Source organism: Oryzias melastigma, linkage group LG7 (genome assembly GCF_002922805.2).
Source record: "Oryzias melastigma strain HK-1 linkage group LG7, ASM292280v2, whole genome shotgun sequence".
In the NCBI taxonomy this organism is placed as follows: domain Eukaryota; kingdom Metazoa; phylum Chordata; class Actinopteri; order Beloniformes; family Adrianichthyidae; genus Oryzias; species Oryzias melastigma.
This window is the reverse complement of record NC_050518.1, coordinates 21,328,223-21,346,863: the sequence shown is the minus strand read 5'-3', so window position 1 is coordinate 21,346,863 and position 18,641 is coordinate 21,328,223. Positions and strand designations below refer to the sequence as shown.

At 38.8% G+C, this 18,641-nt stretch overlaps 1 protein-coding gene across 1 annotated transcript; it reads left to right on the top strand.

Moving 5' to 3' along the window:
* Nucleotides 1–819: 819 nt before the first annotated feature.
* Nucleotides 820–7,500, top strand: LOC112159655 (MRG/MORF4L binding protein). Its single transcript, XM_024293871.2, has 5 exons — nucleotides 820–1,477; nucleotides 2,756–2,877; nucleotides 2,985–3,066; nucleotides 3,320–3,394; nucleotides 5,794–7,500. Exons 1-5 carry the CDS (start codon nucleotides 1,336–1,338, stop codon nucleotides 6,018–6,020), a joined length of 648 nt encoding a protein of 215 aa, XP_024149639.1. The 5' UTR covers nucleotides 820–1,335; the 3' UTR covers nucleotides 6,021–7,500.
* Nucleotides 7,501–18,641: the final 11,141 nt, after the last annotated feature.

Sequence of the window (18,641 nt, the reverse complement as noted above, 5' to 3'; positions counted from 1 at the left end):
GCAAAATCTAGTCGGATATGCTTTCTTTGAACTAAGAATATTTTTCTATTTAAACATTTTCTTGAAATTGTTTTTCTTGTAAAACAGAAATTACCTCTTTTTTTATTTTATTTTTTTTTAGAAACGAGGTTCTCTTTACTCTAAATATTCCATTTTTGCAGTGCTGTCAATGATTTTACCTGGGCTGAGGAGAAAAGAAGTTTATTTTTATTGAAAGGTTCAAAGCTCTCTTTTCATTTTATAGTAGATGTTAATTTGGAATTTATGGTCCCAAACTTGGGAGACAGAGTGGAAAAGTCTACTTCACATTAAAGTTTAGGATGAATTTCCACAGTCAGTTTGGGTTTCATGTCATTTGTAGTCGTTGGTTAACTTAGTTTTTTTTCTGAAATCCACAGACAAGTTTAAAACACATTAGGTTAAAAATTGATTTGTTTCTATTCATTCTTAATCGATTATCTGTGAAAATTTACATCAGCAGGACAAGACTGCACAACAGTAAACCCAAAGTCAAACAAAAAAAGAAAAAGTGAAAGATTGCTGGTCAAGTTCCATATCACCTCCTGCTGTCCTCTGCTGACAAACTGAATAGATGTAGAGATGTGAACTGCAGAAGTGCTGACTTTATTTTCCAGCAGGACTTAATCCACTTGCACACACTACCAAATAAACCAATCAATGACCATGATGTTGGTGTCCAACAAACGCCTGACATGAACCTGGTAGAAAACCATCAGACTGCTGGCAAGAGAAACAAACTCCAGATCCAACAATGCAGATAACCTGAAGGCAACACAAAGAAACCTGGGCTTCCATTTCCCTCTAGTGCAGTTCACGTAAAGGATGTCCAGGGAGAAACTGAATTCACAGGATAATTTTCAGAAAGTTGACATTTGTGCTCATTTATTTATTTATTTATTTTACAGTGGTACAACTAAACAACAAAGGACAAAAAAACATTTAACACTCCAATTATATTTAAATGTTTGGGTAAGAAATTCTAGAGGTGTAAATACAAAGAGCTCCTGAATTGAGTTTTAATCTTTTTTTTTTTTTCTTTTTAAATTGAAGATAATTTTTTCTTTGCTTGTGGGTTTTTTGACCACTTATGATTATCCATTTAATACATTTGTGGTATTTAATGCAGATTTTGTATTTTTTTGTTTTTTTTTATTTCCAAACATACACTCGTTCAAGTTTCTCGTTTTATTTTATTTCATTATGGAACGGAACTCGGAAATATTCACCATGTACGTCACTTCCGGTTACGCTCACAAATGGAAGGCATCGGTGTAGAATCTGTCCGTTGTCTCGGGTTTTAAAGATTAGTTGAAGATGGGTGAAGCAGATGTGACGCTGAGCCAGGCGGAGGAGAAGCCTCCGGACTCGGGACTGGCTCCCGGGGAGGACTCGGTGGTCTGGAGCCACGAGGTGGAGGTTTGTTTGTTCCACGCGATGATCGGACACAAGCCCGTGGGTAAGAATCGCCTGTCATCCTATTTAAACTCTGTGCTGCTAACGCTAGCACGCTAGCTAAAACGACCAGTGGCTTTTTTTGTTATGCTAACTGAACCCCTTCGCTGTTTCATAGTCAAAAATGTAAACTTTTGCATTGCAGATGTTTCAGAAGATATGATTTAAGCGAGATTAATTATTTATATTTTTTAACTTATACCTTCAAAATTCCTGACGATTGTGTGGAGAATTCCAATGGACCAAACAAACCCTTTAATTCTGCATTTCCCAGCCCCACATATTGAATTTAAGGTGGAACCAGAACCACTGAAGAAAATCCCAACAGTAATCCCAGAGCAGTATATTCTGATAAATAGTACTTTTGTTGTTTTTAAAGTCCTATCAGCTGTCCAATCCAATTCAATTTTATTTATATAGCCCAATTACACAACACAGTTGTCTCATTGGGCTTCACACTGGTAATTCACAAAAACATATAATCGGTCATGAAATATAAACAAGAGCGGATTGCTAAACTAAACAGACTAAACTAAAACTAAACTGTCCTTAGACCTTCCTTCTCGGTGAGGAAAAACGCCACAGATGTTGTGAAAAAACAAAAACAAACCTCAGGGATGTCCACATGAAGGAGGGAACCTCCCCCAGGACGGACAGGCGATGTACCAGGACCGTTAAAGAAGAATTAGCTAATCTAACTCTACAACTACGTGTTTCAATAGTGTAGCAGATGGGCTTCACCCTGATGGAACTATGGGACAGCTGGGGTCACGAGACGAGCCAGAGGCAGGGTCCACAGCTGAGGACAGGAACATAAGTGTCGGAAATTTGTTCTCCCCATTTGATTCATTCCCTGGGGAAGTGGTGAGCTGCACACACAGCTGCACTCAGGAACCATTCGGTGGTATAACCATCCTAATCGAACCCCCTATTGCTGAGGGTCAAGCAGGGAGACACTCAAGAACAGATAAAAAAAAGCCTTTTGTAAAAGATCGTATTTGTGACCTAGATGCTTTAATTTCGGCTAAAAACGGCAAAATTATAATTAAGAAACACTGGAAAAGCTTTGAAAATAGATCAAAGTCAGAGTGGGACCTTAAACAACCATCATCAGCTTAAACCTAAACACAAAGAGGAGATCTGCTAAAGCTGCTACACTTAAATACACTGTAGAGTCTGTTATGGAGGCCAGCTTGTCTGTTACCTAATGTGTAATGACTATAGACTGCAGATGACACAAAGTAGTGATTTTGTTGGTAAGTGTGTGTTTGTGCACGTGCAGGAGTGAACCGCCACTTCCACATGATCTGCATCAGAGACAAGTTCAGTCAGAACATCGGCCGGCAGGTTTCCTCTTCCGTCATCTGGGACCACCTGGGAACCATGTACGACATGCAGGCTCTGGTGAGGAAGTGTTCACGCGCACACACACACACACACACACACCCACACACACACAGAGACAGCGTCTCTGAAGTCTGGCTGACTTTTTTTGTTTTTTGCCTGTTTAGCACGAGTCGGAAATCCTGCCGTTTCCAAACACAGAGAAGGCCTTCTCTCTGCCTGATGACATCATTCAGGAAGTAAAAGAAGGTGAGTGCAGGAGCTGTGGAGCCAACCACAGTCAGGCTAACACGATCACATAAATTCATCCACCTTCACTGGTTTACCTGGAGCTGGAGATGTCCGGACCTCCTCCTCCTCCTCCACAGAAACCTCCTCAGGAGACACAGAAGCGCTTCCAGGCCCACCAAACCCAGTCCCTCTAGACTGGAGCATCTATTGGATTCAGTTACAGTTTTCTGCATGATACCATATAAATCTTCCCCTTTACCTGTGTGTGCAGGGAAGCTGGGCTCAGAGGAGGAGACCAAAGAGGAGTTCAGGATGGAGAGAGAACCTCCAGCAACTCATGAAGAAGGTTTGTCCTCCTCTTCCTCCTCCTGCTGCGGCTGCTGCTGTGCATTTAAACAGCTGCATGGTGCATTTGCTGTTTTGTAGAACTCTTTGAATCTAAAGTTACAAAATCAAGTGCCCTAGAAATTTCCCAGAAGTCTCTGCAAAAACTCATTTATCTCTAGATTTGCAAATATAGACCTTGATATGCATAACATTTAAACAATATTTTTAAATATATATATATTTTTTACTAAAGGATCCATGTTTTCATCATCAGAGAACTGTGAATTCATAAACAGTCTTCTCAAAATGTTTGTATCTATTAGAGTTTTACTTCATGAAATCGGTGACGTCATATTTGCTGTTTTTAAAGGTGTCTGAATTGGTTTTAAAATCCATGGCAGTATATCAGGGGTGTCAAACTCAATCGCACAAAAATCCAAAACACATCTTAGGCCGCAGGCAGAACAAGATAAACATTTATTGAACATAATAAAACTACATTTTTAAAACTTAGCTTTTCAACGCGGACTGAACTTTGGGATGCGACCGGTACCGGTGCCCTCACCCTAGCCTGGTACCGGATTATGGTTGGGGTATGATACTGGTGTGGTCCCAGTACCGGACCGGTACCGGTTTGCAGCTTTGATTTAATTGGACATAAAAAAAAAAATCAACGAGTTGGGGACACCCAAACCGTCAATTTTTGACATGGAGGGTCCCTGACCAAACATCAATATGTGACGATGCTACAAGCGCAAAATAACTGCAGGCCGTTAATAATTATAGTATAAAATGATCTGGAGGACCGGATATAACCACCCTGGACTTTGGCACAGATAGTCCCACACTACAGTTGGAGATCAGGGAGGAAATTTGGACACAGCCCAATTTATCTCTTACTTTGAAAAGCTGAAAAACTTTTTTGCTTTAACAGCTTAATTTCAATCTGTCCTTCACTGATCTGTGGTTTCTCAGCTCACATCCACTTGCTGACTGGGCACTCATTCCTGTCCACACCCTCGACCTTCTACTGTCTTTGACCGCAGCTGCATATAGTTGTGCTCGTAAGTTTACACAACTTGGAAAAAATGATGAACTCTAGACTATTTTAAGAGACTACAAATGATACAGGAAGTTCTGTTCCACTCATAGTCAGTGGTTGGATGAAGCCATTTATTGTTAAACAAATCATTTTTAAATCATTATGACAACAGAAACTCCCTAAATGATACTTTTCAAAAGTTGACATCTTCTTAAATCCTTTACCTTTTCCCGTAGATCTTTTGACAGCTCTTTAGATTTCCCCATGACTCAGGATCTAGAAATGTCTGTTTGTTGGGAGCTCAGACTTTTTGATTTCAGGTAAATGAGTCACAGGTGAGGATGGTTACCCTTAGCTGTCATTCAAACCCTTTTAGATCAGCTTTTGTGGATGTTTTCAGAACAAAGTCGTCGGGGTGTGGCTTCACCCAACTACCAACTATGCGTGGAAAAAGCTTTTAGTGTTTCTGTTCATATTCTAGGAAAAATTACCTAGAAATCTGTAACACAGGTGCCAAAACCGTTTCGCTGTGTCCTCTTGCCCTGCTAGTTGCTCTGTCGCGACACGCCTTGTGTGCCTCGGGTCATGTGACCACGACCGACCAATTGTCTAGCTTTATAAGCCACTTACCAGGAAGCTATCAGTAACACGCGTGGGGTGAGGCGGGTTTGTTAGCCACAAGGTATTTTTTACTTCGTTTTATTATTTAATCATTTTTGGCACGGTCTGACATTTATAATAGGAATTGTTAACTTGTAGGAGCCAATTATCATCGTCTGCTCCTGATTCACAAAGATTTGAATAAAAAAAGAAAATTAATCCTCAAAAATACAATTTTAAGCTTAATTTTCTTAGGATTTGTCCTCCATCGCCAGAAAAATGCAACAAGAAGATGTAAAAAACACCATAAACATGATTTTCATCAGTATGTCTTTGATTATCATGTTTCTTTAATTAACTACAGCAAAACAAAGTGCTGCCTGAGGCTCTCAAATCAAATACACTCGCAAAACAAGTTTGTGCAAAATTACTTTAAGGTAAAACATTTGTACATGGAAAAAAATATTAAAAGAATTTTAATTTGAATAGTTTTTTGCTCAACTATGATCTCAACAGAACTTTAACCCCTTCATGCCTGAGTTTCTTTCCAATTATTGCAAAAAAAAAATGTATGTTGCAAATTATATGGCATGAAGGGGTTAAAACAGATCCTGAAATGCGTGTGCCACCACTCCAGGTGAGAGTAAAAGTTCTCCTTTTGGCCATCTGTTTCCACAGCAGCAGCTCGTCCAGCACTTAGTCAGGACCCTGTGGGGCTGAAGGGATCACGCCGACTGTGTTTATTCAAAGTGTTTGCTCTCCGTGTCTCGTCTCAGGGAGTAACTCCTCCATTAAGATGCCAGAGCGAACGAGCAGCAGTCGGGACAGAGAGAGGGAGCGGGACAAAGAGAAGGGCGCCAGTGAAGGAGGAGCAACAGCAGGAGGAGGAGGAGCAGGAGCAACGAAGGAGGCCGAGAAGAGGAAGAGGAGCAGAGCCGCCGACAAGCTGCTGTCATCTTCCAACCCTGCAAGTCCAGGTGGAGCCAAGAGGAGGCGCACATGAGCACAGAAAGAGGCCAGTGGACCGACATGACTGTTTCTTGACTGTTTCTTGACGCTGAGGCTTCCCTGATTGGCTGCCGTGCATCTGTCACTCATGAGATGAAGTGAAGCACAATGGGGATCCAGGCGCTGGTCGTGGCGTGCAGAAAGTCAGGACTTTTGATTTTTGTGGTAGTTTTTGTGTTGAATACGGACGGTTTGTTGTGTGTGCCCTGGGTTTTGTCTGCCAGGCTGATTAAGCTTTTCTGGACTTATAGATGTGCAGCACCCAGCTCCATCACTGAAGATCATTTGTTTTTTGTTTAAAGCTACTGTGTGTAAAAGTCCCAGCATGCATCTCGGCTGGGCTTCTTATGAGCTGCCAACCAGTGATCCCTCTCAGCAGGAAGGTCTCTCCGTGGGTTCAGTTCTCCCTCGACTTTCCCGCCTGTTGAACACGTTCACATACCGAAAGCTCTGAGCTACTGAAGCCAAACTGCTGCTCCTGTCATCTGTTCTCCAGGTCATCCGTACATAAAAGATCTGTGAGGGTGAACAGTCTGCAGAATAAAGCCACGCTCACTTCACTCCAAAAATCTTGGATTTGAGAAGTTTCTGGATTATTCCCAGCTCCTACTGTGCCCTCTAGTGGCTCATCTTGAGCAGGTTCCTGCGTTTTCTTATCCTGAACAGCCTTTAAAGACCGGAGCTGCATCACCCAACCCTCTGTCTTCAGATCTCAGGTTTAGTCACAGTAAATGGATCTGTGGAGGATCATGGTCAATCCATTCCATGGTTCGGGAGGACCTTTAACTTTGTGAAGGACTCACCTTTTCTTTAAAATATTTGCTCTTTTTTAATTTTCTTTTTGTCCTTGTGGCTCATTGGCTTAAAGAAATGTCTCATCTGAGCCTCATAACCCTCCAAAAGCACCAGAAATAACAATTATGTTTATACATTTTGTGTTTCACCACCAGTTTTCCTAAATTGGAGGCAACAAAATACATGAAGAAAGAGCTGAAAGTTGGTAACTAACTCTTTAAAAGTCCTGCAGCTGTTTGTTTACCTTCAGCATTAAAGTGAAACTTCTCCGTGAAAACTCCAGTTTGAACTGATGGTTGATAAATCCGCGTCTTTCTGTCTGTTTTTCTATAAAACTCTGTGACTGGAGCAGCAAAATGGAGGCCGTGGTTTTCTGTTAAAGTGCCATTTAAAGCAGCTGCTCATCTCTGAGTCTGTGGCGTCTGGTCAGGTTCCGATCTGACTCCAGGCATCCAGAAGCCTGATCAGCAGCGTTTGACAGCCAACCTTCCTGTAGCGTGTTCTGGTCCAGACGACTGCAATGAAAGCTGTCCTGGTTACTGAGTTCAGATTTAGTTTGTTTCCTTTTTTTGTGACCTTTCGTCTTTTGTTCCCTTTGATTGACATTGTAACGTACTGATGGTGATGTGCTGGTGTGTAAGGCTGTTTGTGACATTAAATATGAACTTTTTCATTTTAAATGAGTTCTTGTGATATTATTAGTGAAAAAGGAAGAAATTGAGGAGAATTTCAGGACCACATCCCAATGATTCTCCTGTTAAATTTAAAACTTTAGCTACTTTAATGCCCTCTGTCTCCACATAGGAGTAAAAATCTCACTTTTGACAATATCTTTCACTTCCAGAACTTGCAGCTGAAGCATGGAGGTGGGTGCATCATGGTTGTCTGCCTTTAGATTAGACCAGGAGTGTCAAACTCAATCGCACAAGGGGTCGAAATCCAAAACACACCTTATGTCGCGGGCCGAACAGGAATAACATTTATTGAATGCTCTAAAACTATGTTTTAAAACTTTAAAATTGTAACTTTTTAAAATAATTATGAACTAGATATATAGCATTACCTGTGATAATGCTAGTGTGAATGCTGTAAGCTGAATTTTGCCACTGAAGATGCTGAAAGCTGCTGTCAGCTTTAGAAATGAAGCTAAAAAGTTAAATTCACATTTGTCCTAAAACACTCTGCCTCAATATTGAAAAATCCACTATTTAAAACTACAAGTAAAAACCCCTTACATCTTTGTTTTTCTGTATTCTATCTAAAACACTTTTAACTTTTTAAGCTGATTGTCAAACATTGAACTTGCACCTGTGATGTGATGTACTCTACTTTAGCTGTCTTGTACTCGTGCACCCAGTAGGGGGCAGCATTTTCCTGCTAAAAAAATAGGAAACCGAAGAGCCTGAAGAGTATCTGGTCCTCCACTCTTAAGAGCTGTTGAAAACTAAACCAAAGTTCTGTGTGTGGATGTCTGAGAAGTCCAGAAGCTTTAAAAATCCATCCGATCAACTTTGAATCTAGTGTAAAATCGTTCCCAGTGGGTTTTTGATTATGAGTGTCAAAATTAAAAAAATAGTCTTTTTCTGAGATATATTTACTGCACAGCTGCAGGAGTTCATTAGAAATTCATCTCTAAGTTGTGTTTTGCTGGTGCCGCTTTCCCATCATCCCTTTGTGCACACTCTCTCGCACTAACTTACAGAACTCCAAGCTAGCATTACAATGCAATAATAATAATGGCGTTCAATATCTGATCTATCCATCCGTACAGCTCACGCCGCTTTTCTCCTTCAGAATCTACTGGAATGGCGTTGATCGTGTTAATGGATGAAAAGTTTCAGTATGTTAAAGATTTTGTGTTTTAGCGTCACCGGCGACACTTAGAATAGAATAGAATAGAATAGAGTAGAAAATACTTTATTAATCCCTTTGGAAGTCCTCAGGGAAATTCAGGTACCAGCGTCCGTACAGCACACAGATGGAGTAGGTGTTTAAGGGTTAACAAAGATAAATATTTATCAGACATGAACATGTTTACACTTTTCTGTCTTGTTTTTTGTTCTTGTCACTTTCTCTAGAGAAAGTGAATGCATAAAAAAATTGCACTGAAAAACATAAATAATACTGTACTTTCTAATGTAACCATGGTTGTCAGTGACAGAGGTCAAAGGTTTCCTGTAGATCTTCACAGGGTTCTTAATGTCAATCCATTCTTCCATGCAGATCTTCTCATTTGTTGTGATGTTTTTTGGGCTGTTACTGGAAAAAACACAGACTTCAAACTCCCTTCATAGATTCTCTACTGGATTGAGGTCAAAAGACTGAAAGAATCAGGCTTTTGGAGGAAGTTCGGTCCATGAAGTTCTTCACTTCCTCGCCCGAACCGACATCCGGATCAAAACGATACGCCTGGATATTACAGCTCGCTTGACATTTTTATGTGTCAGCAGTGAAGATTTATGCTAGTGAGACACAGAGCTATTATAATCAGACAGTGGGGATTAGGGGCGGGGCTACTCAGCTCAGCTACAAAAGCCACGCCCCCTCAGAGAAGATTTTGGAAACAAAGACAACATGAAAAATGGCTTTTTAAGACTTTAGCTTGAGGGATTTTGGTTAAAAACTTCATAATCATAATTAAAACACTACTGGGAACTTTTTTTTAAATAAAAAAATAATCATAGGGGGACTTTAAACACCTATGGATTGTTGGAATATCTGTTTGTGAATGGATAGAATACAGTTTGAGTTGACTTTTTTCACTTTACTACTTTTTTTTCTTTTTTTTTTTACTTTAGTTGATATTTAAAATTAAAAATATATTTTTTGAAATCATAAAGCCACTATGTAGGCGTTAAAGAGCCACATGTGGCTGCAGGTTGCAGACTCCTGCACTGGGAGAGATCTTACATGAAGCTCCAGTGGAGGAAGATTGTCAGAGATCTTGTATTTCTTTCATTTTCAGCTGATTTCTTCTCGTTTATTATAGATTGGTTCATTCAGTTTTGTTCAGGTGACTTCATAGCCTCACTCTAGTCACTGGGATAATAAATTCTCAAACTATGAATGCAAAAAAAGGAACATTTGGTGCTTGGAGCATCACCTCTGAAACTTAAAAACTAAACTTAAAAAGAAATGAAAGCTAAGAAGCAAGGAGATTCTGGATTCATCAAGTTGTGTATCAGGACTGTTCAGATGGAAAACGTAAAAAACAAGCGTTCAAAAAGAGAATGAAAGAGGAGGCCGAGCAGGACAAGTGTCCGTCCATCTGGCCTGACGGAGCCGTCCGGCCGGCCGAGAGCAAAACAACGAATGAGTGTGAGAACGACGGACGACGATGCTGCCGCTTGAATATTCATGATCTCCCCAGAACCGTTTGTGTGTGTTTGCCGCGCTGCCTTCAGCATGTTTATTTATAAATCATCTCATGTTTATTCATGTTGGATTATGTAAACAAGTGGGCATATTCACACACAGGTCCTGCTGGTCAGCGGCTAAACACACAACTCTTAGGACGCCTTGTGTGTGTTCTTGTTTTTGTTTCCCCGTCAAAGTCTTCTCTGGTAAGACCTCAACCGCGCAGTCGCCAGTTGTCCTTGTGTGGATGACGGGCCAAAGACGGCTCCTCATGAGAAAACTCTCTGGGCTTCTGGTTGTGGCGCTTAAAATTCTTTATTGTAACTAAAGTCCTCCCGTGACAATTTTTTTATTTAAAAAATACGTTCCCATAGTGTGAAGTTTTAACCAAAATCCCACAACAAAAATATCTCAAAAAGCCATTAATCATGTTGATCTGAAGCCTCTGTTTCCAGAATCTCCTCTGAGGGGGCGTGGCTTTTGAATCTGAGCGCCCACCCTGTCTGATTATGATAGCTTTGTGTCAGCTCGGATGAGGAAGTGAAGAGCTTCAGTGAATTCAATCGTTCAAAATGAACCAATATTTGCCATGATTATCAGCAACTACAAATTATGATGGATTCATATTTAACACAAATGGTTTCACCCCTCCTGGATTCTACTGAATGAACTCCTCCTAGTATCTACAGAGGACAAAGATGTACATCTGTGTTTCTATGAAGGGGAAATGCTTTCTGAAGTGTATATATTACATTTGAGACAATAGTAAAGGATGTGGATGCTAAACATGTTCTGAAGTTTCCATGTTTGTTTACCAGTTTAATATTTTTATTTTTCTATTGTCAATAAATGATTTAATCTCTTTGATTCATTAAAACAATGTTTTTTTTTTTCCCCTGATGGTCGGGAGGTTGAGTAAAGGATTCTTCCCTGAGCTTTCATCTGACAGCGACGTCTTCCGGACACCTTCCATGGGATGAGATATAAACGTGTCGTACCAGGAAAAGACTCAGGGGAGAGCCGGGACTCCAGAAGCTGAAACCATCACAGTTTGCTGTTACAGTCTGTGCCACTTACAGAGGACGACGCAGAGAACACAGTGAAGGGAGGATGTGTGAATCGCTGCTCTGGCTCTTCAAGATGACACATTTTTCAAAATAAAATTTCAAAATGAATATTTGATAAAAAGCATTTCCAAATAGGTTTAACTTTGTAACATCAATTTTTAAATGTGAAAAGTTGATTTGCTTTTTTTTCTAGAAAACAGCATGGAAAAAAGAGAAATAGAAAAGATATGTAAAGACTTCAACTTCATGGTCCTATTTAGAAAGTTTATAATATTAATGTAAAAAGTACAAACATTTTAATTTCTAATTGTTGTGCCACTCCCCCTCCTTCCCTGAGATCCTCCTTGAATGAGACCAGGTGTGGGAGCAGGTGGAGGAAATGTGCAGTTGATCAGACTCCTTCTCCGTCTGTGGAGGAGACGGCGAACACACCAGCTCCCCAAATGGGTGCTAGTTTTTCCACCTGCGCAGGTTGTGTTTCTACTGTTGCTTATTTTGTTGTATTGCACTTGAACCAACCAAAAAACAAAGAAAAGCATCGAAATAAACAAGGTTGAGTGGAACTCCGTCTAACTCTGGGAAGTGGAAAGAAGCCAATCAATCAACGAACAATTTTACAGGTTAATGCACCTTTTACCTTCTCTTGATGCTAAAGCTACATACACTCAGTAACGTGCGTTCAAGTTACCACTTTCAATGAAAATTCTATGTAAACTCGTGTTTACAAAACTGTGCCCTGGCTCAACGTACAAATCGACTGGCTATTAGATTGTTGTAATTGTTGAACTTTGACCAATCAGGAACTGATAAAGTTGTACATGAATTAATCAAATATTTGCTTTGAATGATTTTGACTCTCCATTCTTCAATCTTCTTGCTTGAAACTGGAGCCCCGGAGGCTGTGAGGAGCTGATATATTAAAAATACTTGAAGAAACCGGCGCCATGAAAAGAATAATAGAGAATCTGACATTAGTGACAGTAAAAACCGGTCGGTAGCCGTCCGTTCACTCTTCCCTTCAGAGCTACAGATCTAAATGTAACTAGGGAACGCCGTCAATAGAATAAAAAGACGAGTTCCAGACAGAGAACTTCAGCTCAGAGAGAGAAGTAATGAATCTTCTATCCGTTTCTCCTTGTGAGTATTTTGAACTAATCTCTCTCTCGTCTTTTTGCAGTAGCAGAGAAATGTTTAATGTTGTTTAACAGCGACTCAGATTTGGTATTGCCGCATGGTGAGGCGGAGAACTCACCGTACTCAGAGCGTTTATCTGGTCAACCCAGACACAGTGATGAGCCGGATGACATCTGTGTTTGTTGCTCAAATAAAGATCAACTAAAATCACTCTTCTGACGTGACGCTAATCCTTATCCGCTACTGCAAGGACGCTAGCAATCAACTCAACAGTTTCCGTTTCTTTCCAATATGCAAGATTTGCACAGCTTCAATATTCTGTGTCAACTGTAAGTGGAAGACATGCACATTAGTAAACGGTAGAAGATGAAGAAGCCCCTCCCTGATTGTCCAGTGTGAACACAATGGGTTAAACATGCGTGTTTAGGGGTTCTTTATCTTCATTTATATAAGTATTTCACACATATGATCCTCTACAGAAAAACATAAACCTACTAGGGCTGAGAATCACCAATGATCTCCAGAATCAATGTGATTCACCAGAGCCTGGATCATTTTGACTCGGATTTTTCTTTTTAATCCACTTAATTCATTTAAATTTTTAACTTACAGAATTTAAATATATAAACAGATTTGTTTAGAAGTATATTTATAATTTATATTGAAGATATTCAAATGTATCTGATACAGTTCATATACTGTAAAATGTATTAGTCAAATAATAATGAGACTGTTAATATTATACAGTGTTACATGGATTCTCAAACAGAGAAACTCCAACAATTGTTCTGCCTCTCCTGGAGGACATTTCAGTTTAGCCACTAGGTGGCACCTTATTCCATCTTACACCTTAATCCAGAAGAAGAAAATATGAGCAAAAATCGGTTTAAAATTATTTGACAGAGTGGATAATTAATTCTTGTTGGTATATAAAGACGTTCATTAAGTCAGGAAATGTATGTTTAGGTCGACTGAGCGTTAGCATTAGCCGTCCTTTGGGAAATTCCATTAAACTTTAGCATCAAGCTAGCAGACGTTGATGCATTAGATCCATCTCTACTTTTATGGATCGATTATTAATAAATTAAGATTGATTAATCGATTTTTATCAACCCAGTCCTAAACCGTGCATCTGATGGACAGGTGCAGCTCGTCTCTGCACTCACTGTCTGACAGGAACATTAATCCTCGCTCCTAATCCTGATGGATAAGATTTGTTCTGCGTGTATTTGCAGAGTAAATGAAAAAGTTTGCATCTAACAGGAGCAGCTGCCTGGTCGTCTGTCACGACTGGGAAGTTTTTCTATCCATCACAGCAATGGCTGAAGCAGACTTTCTCTCTTGATGGGTACATGAACTTTCTGTCTTGATGGGCACATGAAGGGAAAAGTATGAAAGGAGGAACTCCTAACAGAGAGTCATGTCATCCTGGAACCTGCAGGCTCCCTGAAAACGTAGAGGAGAGTTGAAATGCCAGGCGGGTTCAGGGCTTTGGACCTCAGAGCTCGAGCTGGACGGGCTTTTCACCTCGCAGTGACATCACAGTTGGCTACCGCGAGTAAGCTGACATGAAAAGTGATGTCATGAATGCGTTCTGTCGCCGACATGATGGGATTTCACTCTCAAGTGTTGTGTTTGCGTAGCCACCAAGCCTGAGAGCTGAGAACGATTTAGACGTTCCTCTGTCAGTCTGCTGAGGAACACAAAGACGAGCTGTGAGCGCTCACACAAAGCGCTCATTAGCCATGTATGGTGTTTGTGTGCCAGAAGTCATTTGTTTGTCTTTAAGCAGCTAAACTCCCTTTTATCCAGCTGATAATACAAAGATTAGCATCTCAAAACCAGGAAGAGCTTTTTAATCAAACCTTGGGGCTCTCACACTCACACAGACACACACTGAGGGGCTCCCAGACCTCCTGTTGTGTAGCAGGAGGTTTTTGTAAAGATGATTGCGAGTGTTTGTTTGTGCGCTAGCTTGTAGTTACCACGGTAATGATTGGTAAAACTAATTCCTCCTGTGCAGATCAGATCCATTTTTAACCCCAGTAGCTTTGAGGTCACGTTTGTATCATAACAGCAAATATTCCTCTTTTCTTTACTAGATTTTTCCCCAGTTTTGATGTTTTTGACGCATAAAATTCACTTCAGTTTTGTTCATAAGTCAAAATTTTTACAATTCTGATGCTCACACTTTGTTTTATTAATTTAATTATTTTGTCAAAAGAACAATATTTCTGAGAACTAAAACTCATTTCAACATTTTTCTTCACAATAGTTTTCCTTTTTCTGTCAAATTACTCAAACCACAAAGAATGAAAAAGTTTAATTTAAATAATGTAGAAATGTTCTTTAAGTGTGGGTTTTTATTCAAATAAAAGTTTCTACAAGTCTTATAATTTAAATTACACTGAAGTGGTTAAAGTTTCAAACAAATGCAGTTTAAACCAATTAAAAATGATTCAGAATTACGTATCTTCTGCCTCACATCTTTAAAAATAAGAATAAAAAGCTCAGTTTATCTATAATGATTTGATTTTTGTTTTAATAATTTTATTCTACTTAAATGTTGTTCATATTTGACAGTAAAAGGAGAAAAATTATGCACCAAAATGTATACAATATAGGCTACATAGTAAAATAAACAACACATTTACACATATATTTTTTTCTTTCATTTAATACAGTATTTTATCTACTTATAGATATATTCATACATGCTGTTATTAAATATAAATCAGCGATTTTTTTATTTTGTCCATATGATGCATTTATAACTTTTTTTAAACTAGTATATCTTATTGCATTGTTTTTGTTCCAAACCCAGATTTTTCCACAATTTTACTCCACATGCTATGATAGGTTGTTTAAATTTCCCTGTCCCACGTAAATTTTGGATAAATTTGTGAATTAATACTGAACTTCAGATGTTTTGTGTTTTTTAACTGGAACTGGAGAACTCCAGAGTTTAGACCGATCCCAGACAGAAGAATCAAAGGGACGACAGGCTGAGGCGGATCAAAGTAGGACTGATGTTGGGACTGTATGTCTGGTGTTGTTCTGACTGATGTCTGCTCTTTGATCAATAAGATCAGACTGCAAACTATAGATAACTGACCAATTAAACCTCTTATCACGTCACGTTGTCATTATCAGTTCCCTGATTGGTTGGCTAAAGCTGAGTGTTTGCTTCTCATTACAGTCGACCTTCTATGGATAGAGGAAGGAATGGTTACACACAGTTTGCTGTTTTTATAAAGAGAGACTGCGTTAAAGTCTGCACCCCACGGGTTTCTGACTGAAAACATTTGGTGTTTGGGTGTACGCCATGTTCTACTCTGACATTCACTGCTTTATAAATGAAAGAATTGTCTAGAAACGGGTAGAAATTTGAAGACCTGACAATAACAGGTTCAAGAAAGCCTGAACTATGATGACAGAAAACATCAAACTGTAAAAGCTGCTGCGGAGAAGCTGGAAAATACTTTGTGGTGACTGCAGGTGAAAATCATCATCTTGATTGCAGTGAAAGTACCTGTGAGTGTCAAAAGGTAAAAGTGACCAGTTATTAACTGGATCTCTCTAAAAACTCCAGTATTTTTCACAATACTTTTTTCTTTAATTTTGTAGTTTATGTGCACAGTTTGGTTTGTTTATTTATTTAGTATTTTTTTAATATAAATATGGATCATGTTTTAACAATAGCTCTGAAACAAAAGAAATCAGCCATAATCTTTGTTGTAGTTGGACAGTGAGGTCATGATCAGTCAGTGCAGAAGGTTTGGTGACTGTAGTTTTAATATTTTCTAAGGTATTGAGCATTCTAGACAAAAAATGATCCATATTTCCATAAAAAAAATCTTAAAATGAAACAAAGGGAATTTTCGCATCAATCTTTGTTGTAGTAGGACAGTGAGGTCAGTTCAGTACAGAAATAAAATAAAATAAAAAATGACTTCTCCCCAAAATATTTATTGTAGCATGAATATGGTGACGAGTCTTCATTACTAGCTAATATAAATGCAGATATTTATTATTGGTTTTCACAGAATGGCCTTTTCCTCGAGGTATCTCTATCTGCAACTCGAAGAGAACACTTCTATTTACATGGAAAAAAAATCATAATTTTCTTTTGAAATGCATTTGTTCCAGAAAACGACATTGTTTTTGTAATCGTTTCATCTAAAAGCTGAAAAATTATATTTAAAAAACACTGCTAATAATTTTACAATGATCAGAAAATGTTTGGAGAGAGACTTTAAAATCTTCAAGAAGTTTCAACTGAGTCTAGAGTGAGCCGATATCGACTCTTAATAAGAGTTGGATTGTATTTGTCACTGCTGGTTTTGCTGTGGAAACATCCCGACTTCAAACCAGTCAGCACCTGCCAGGATTGAACATCTCGCTCCGTGAACCAGCCATTTATGTCTTAATTTCTGCTTTTTGCACCAAATTGAATTTCAGCTTTAGCGCTTAAGGAGTCAGAGCAAAAAGAAGCCAATTATCTCATGCAGCTCCGACAAAGAGGCAGATAAGAAGAGGCAGAGTGTTTCATTTTTTATTGGATTTTGGTTTGCTGCCTCAGAAAAAAAAGAGGGTTCTTCAGTTAAAACTCTCACAGCAATTCTGGTTAACTCTAAAAAGTTGAGCAGATGTGTCTGCTTCCACTTTTGCACTTAGAAAGCTGTGGTCCTAAACACCGTCTGAATAAACCCAAATCTGTGTTTTTCTCTGACAGGTTGAGAAAAGAGCAAAGAGCTTTGGACTGTAACAGACGCTGAAAACCTCCTTTATTATTCAGGACGGAACCGCTCTTTAGCCAATCCTCCTCCTTCCATCTCTTTGTCACTCTTCTATCGGCGGTGCAGTTGTCAGAACTCGGATGGCTCCATACCGTATTGATCATCTGAAAAGGTCAGACAGAAAGCCGAAAGCGAGTTCCTGCAACACTTCCTGACAGCTCTGCTTCATCAGCCTGGTGGGAGCGCGAGTCCATCTCCTTAAATTGGTTTTCCTGAAGTCATGTCAGCATTGTCTGGGCTCCTGTTTCATCCAATTATAGTTTTTTACTTAAGGACTTAAAACCATTATTTACTTTCTAATTATTACATTTGGGTTGTCTGTTGTGTATTTGTCAGGTCAATTAAAAAACAACTTTATGAATGGATCTGCTTAAAGTGAGATCATGAAGCAACAACACTGTTTCTGACAGTTTCTGACTAGACTGGACTTGGGCAGTAAACATCTGTAGCTGGGATGTTCAGCTGCAACAAAGAGGGAAGTGTCTAAAAAGCTGCTAAATATTGTGAGACTCTGTCTTTTGGGTACTTATTTTATCTTCAGTTGTGTATTTTTGGCTGAATGAGTGAACTTGTCTTTCACCTCATCCCCTATCTTTGGATTTAATGAAAATTTCTGTAAAAAAGAATTTAAAAAAGCATTTTAAAAAGCAAAAGCAGTGTGTAGAAATCAAAATGAAATTAAAAAAATGTAAAATTAAACAAAATGTGGGTATTATTATGGGACATCACTGATTGGATGATGATGTTTGACCATCATTCCGACCAAAACGTATCTAGAAACTGGATCCGCTCTGTTCTAATTAAAACACTTTTATTAATATCTTTGAAATGCATTTGAAAATTCAAATATTAAAACTTGAACACTGATGTCTCTTATCAAGTAATCTTTGTGTCACTGCAAACAAACGTCACAATTTTGAGTTCAAAATTTCCTAACTTAAAACTAAACTTTCAAAGTTAAAAATAAAAATATTGAACGTTTGCTTTTAAAATCCTTTTATTTGGTTTCAAAGTACGTTTGCAACTGCAGCACAAATGTTTTCAGATGTGTTGTTTCTGATCTCGCTTTTTCTTTGATTTTGCATTAATAACTTTTAGTTTTATTGTGTCATATGAACCACACTGTGATGCGGTCTATGTTCTATCCAATCAAATCTCTATTTATCTCTTTTTTTTTTTTCGTTTTCAAATCTTAAAGTTTCAGTTACAAAACTTTTGTTGAGGCACGTTGGGGCGGGCCTAACATGAAGGACCAATCAAAGTTGATGATGGTGGTAACGTCCCGATGCGTTCACTGACTCGGAGAACTGTAATAATTACCATCAGAACATTTGAAAAAGAAAAAAAAGATATGAAACTGAAAAATAAGCTTTGAAATTGAAATTTGGAGTTTTAAAAACACAAAAAACAGAACATTTGAAGTTGAAAATAATTACGTTTATCTTCCAATAGCAAAAAGTTTTG